This window comes from Belonocnema kinseyi, chromosome 9, assembly GCF_010883055.1.
Source record: "Belonocnema kinseyi isolate 2016_QV_RU_SX_M_011 chromosome 9, B_treatae_v1, whole genome shotgun sequence".
NCBI classification, from domain to species: domain Eukaryota; kingdom Metazoa; phylum Arthropoda; class Insecta; order Hymenoptera; family Cynipidae; genus Belonocnema; species Belonocnema kinseyi.
The window spans coordinates 110,795,786-110,797,554 of NC_046665.1; the positions used below are offsets into that span (position 1 = coordinate 110,795,786).

The 1,769-nt window shown below is 32.1% G+C and overlaps 1 protein-coding gene across 2 annotated transcripts in view; it reads right to left on the reverse strand.

The window, feature by feature from the left end:
- Positions 1-561: 561 nt before the first annotated feature.
- Positions 562-1,769, reverse strand: part of LOC117180003 (formin-binding protein 1-like) — a 137,371-nt gene continuing 136,163 nt past the window's right edge. For both annotated transcript variants that reach the window (XM_033372274.1, XM_033372273.1), the window contains one exon: positions 562-1,226. In XM_033372274.1, coding sequence (XP_033228165.1) covers positions 1,069-1,226 — 158 coding nt within the window. In that variant the 3' untranslated portion in view covers positions 562-1,068. The remainder of the gene's footprint in view (positions 1,227-1,769) is intronic.

Genomic DNA, 1,769 nt, shown 5'->3' on the forward strand with positions numbered 1-1,769 from the left:
TTTTCCCACTATTTTCTAGTATTTCTAAAATTCAACGACCCTCACCTTGACTAGCGTTGCACTTCGAAATTCGAGGACTTTCAATGAGCAATGCGCAATGGCTGTTTTCCTAAAAACGGGGACCATCGTCAATTTGCCCTTCAAATTCGAAATTTCATATTTGCGCCTCATTTTTATTTATTCCAATTCACACAAGTAAACGAAAAAAAAAATCAAAATCAATTCGTTAAAATGGCAATTGGATTTCGATAATAATCAGGATAAATAATTCTGACGAGATGATTTTGCAAATTGACGCGCCCCCTAAAAAACAAATCTGTGCACGAGTTTTCTTTGTTTGTTTTTTAATGCCTTCAGAAATTGGAAAAAAAAAAAAACTGAAAGCTTCACAAAATTATGTATAAAAAAAAAAAAAAAACAAACGTTTGAAATAATATTCAAAGCATTATAAAATTGTTTGTACGGAAATCTAAAAACTTGTCGAATCCTCGTGAAAAGCTCGCAATTTTCTAAAAAATAATCTCGACCATATCAACTCATTCATACATTTTCTCTCGTTTCTTGTAAACCATTCGACAATATGTACAGGCCTTAGTTTAAAAATAAAAAGAGCTCGATAATTGTTGAGGAGCTTCTGTTCAGTGTGAACAACTCTGCCAGATTTTGCATCTCCGAATATTGCACGAGTCTTTTTCTTTCTTTCTTTCTTTCTTTTCTTTTTTTTTTTTTTGCTTGTTCCAGGAAATTTCGTGGCACGTGGAATAATAAAATCCAGAGTGAAAAATCTGGATTTTTTAGGGCTGGAATAAAAAAAGAGTATCACTTTTATTAAAGCCGAGCCGGCGGTGCTTCGGTTTCTACTTTTTTCTTTTCTTCTTCTTGCTGTTGATGTTTCCTGTTGTTATTTTTTATTTGTTGTTTTGTTCGTAGGCCCTGAAGAGATCGCTTGGAAGTGGAGAAAATTCCTTCTTTACTTTTTCTCAGTGAAATTGATCTGCTTAGTACGTGTGGAATTTAGTTTTTGGGACCTTTTTTGTTTGTCTAATTTAAGGACCCTTTTTTCAATGGCTAGGTGTCGTAGGGACGACACTCGATGTAAGTTGTCGGGACGAATCCCTCGATTGGCTGAGACATTCGACGCACTCGGGTCCAGCCGTCGCCCGCATCCAATTCTATCATGTAGAGTTCCTCGCCATCGTACATCGGTATCGATCCTTCGCTAATTCCTGACACACAAATTTATTATTAAACCAGGAAATTCTTGACAAACAAAAAATAAAATAAAAAAAAAAGAATAATAATAAAAAACAGGAGAAGAGAAGTTTTTAATCGAAAATTTGGAATAAAATATTTTTAATAATAACAAGGTACATATATTCCTTAGATTTTAAAAGTCGAAATATGTTGCATTTTTTAAAACATACTTAAGTTTTCTGCCAAAGAGATGCATTTTCAACAAAACAGATGAGTTTTCAACCAAAAAGATTAATTTTCTACCATACAGTTATATTTTTAACAAACAAAAAATTAAATTTTTACCGAAGGAAGTGAATTTTCAAGAAAATAATTACATTTTTAACAAAAAGAATTTAACTTCTACCAAAAAGGACGAATTTTGAATAAAACTGTTGAATCCTCAACCACGAAATTTAGTTTCCTACCAAACATTTTTTTTAACAAAAAGAATTGAATTTCTACCGAAAAAGACGAACTTTTAACAAAACTGTTGAATCCTCTACCAAGAAAATTAGTTTTCTACAAAAGATTTT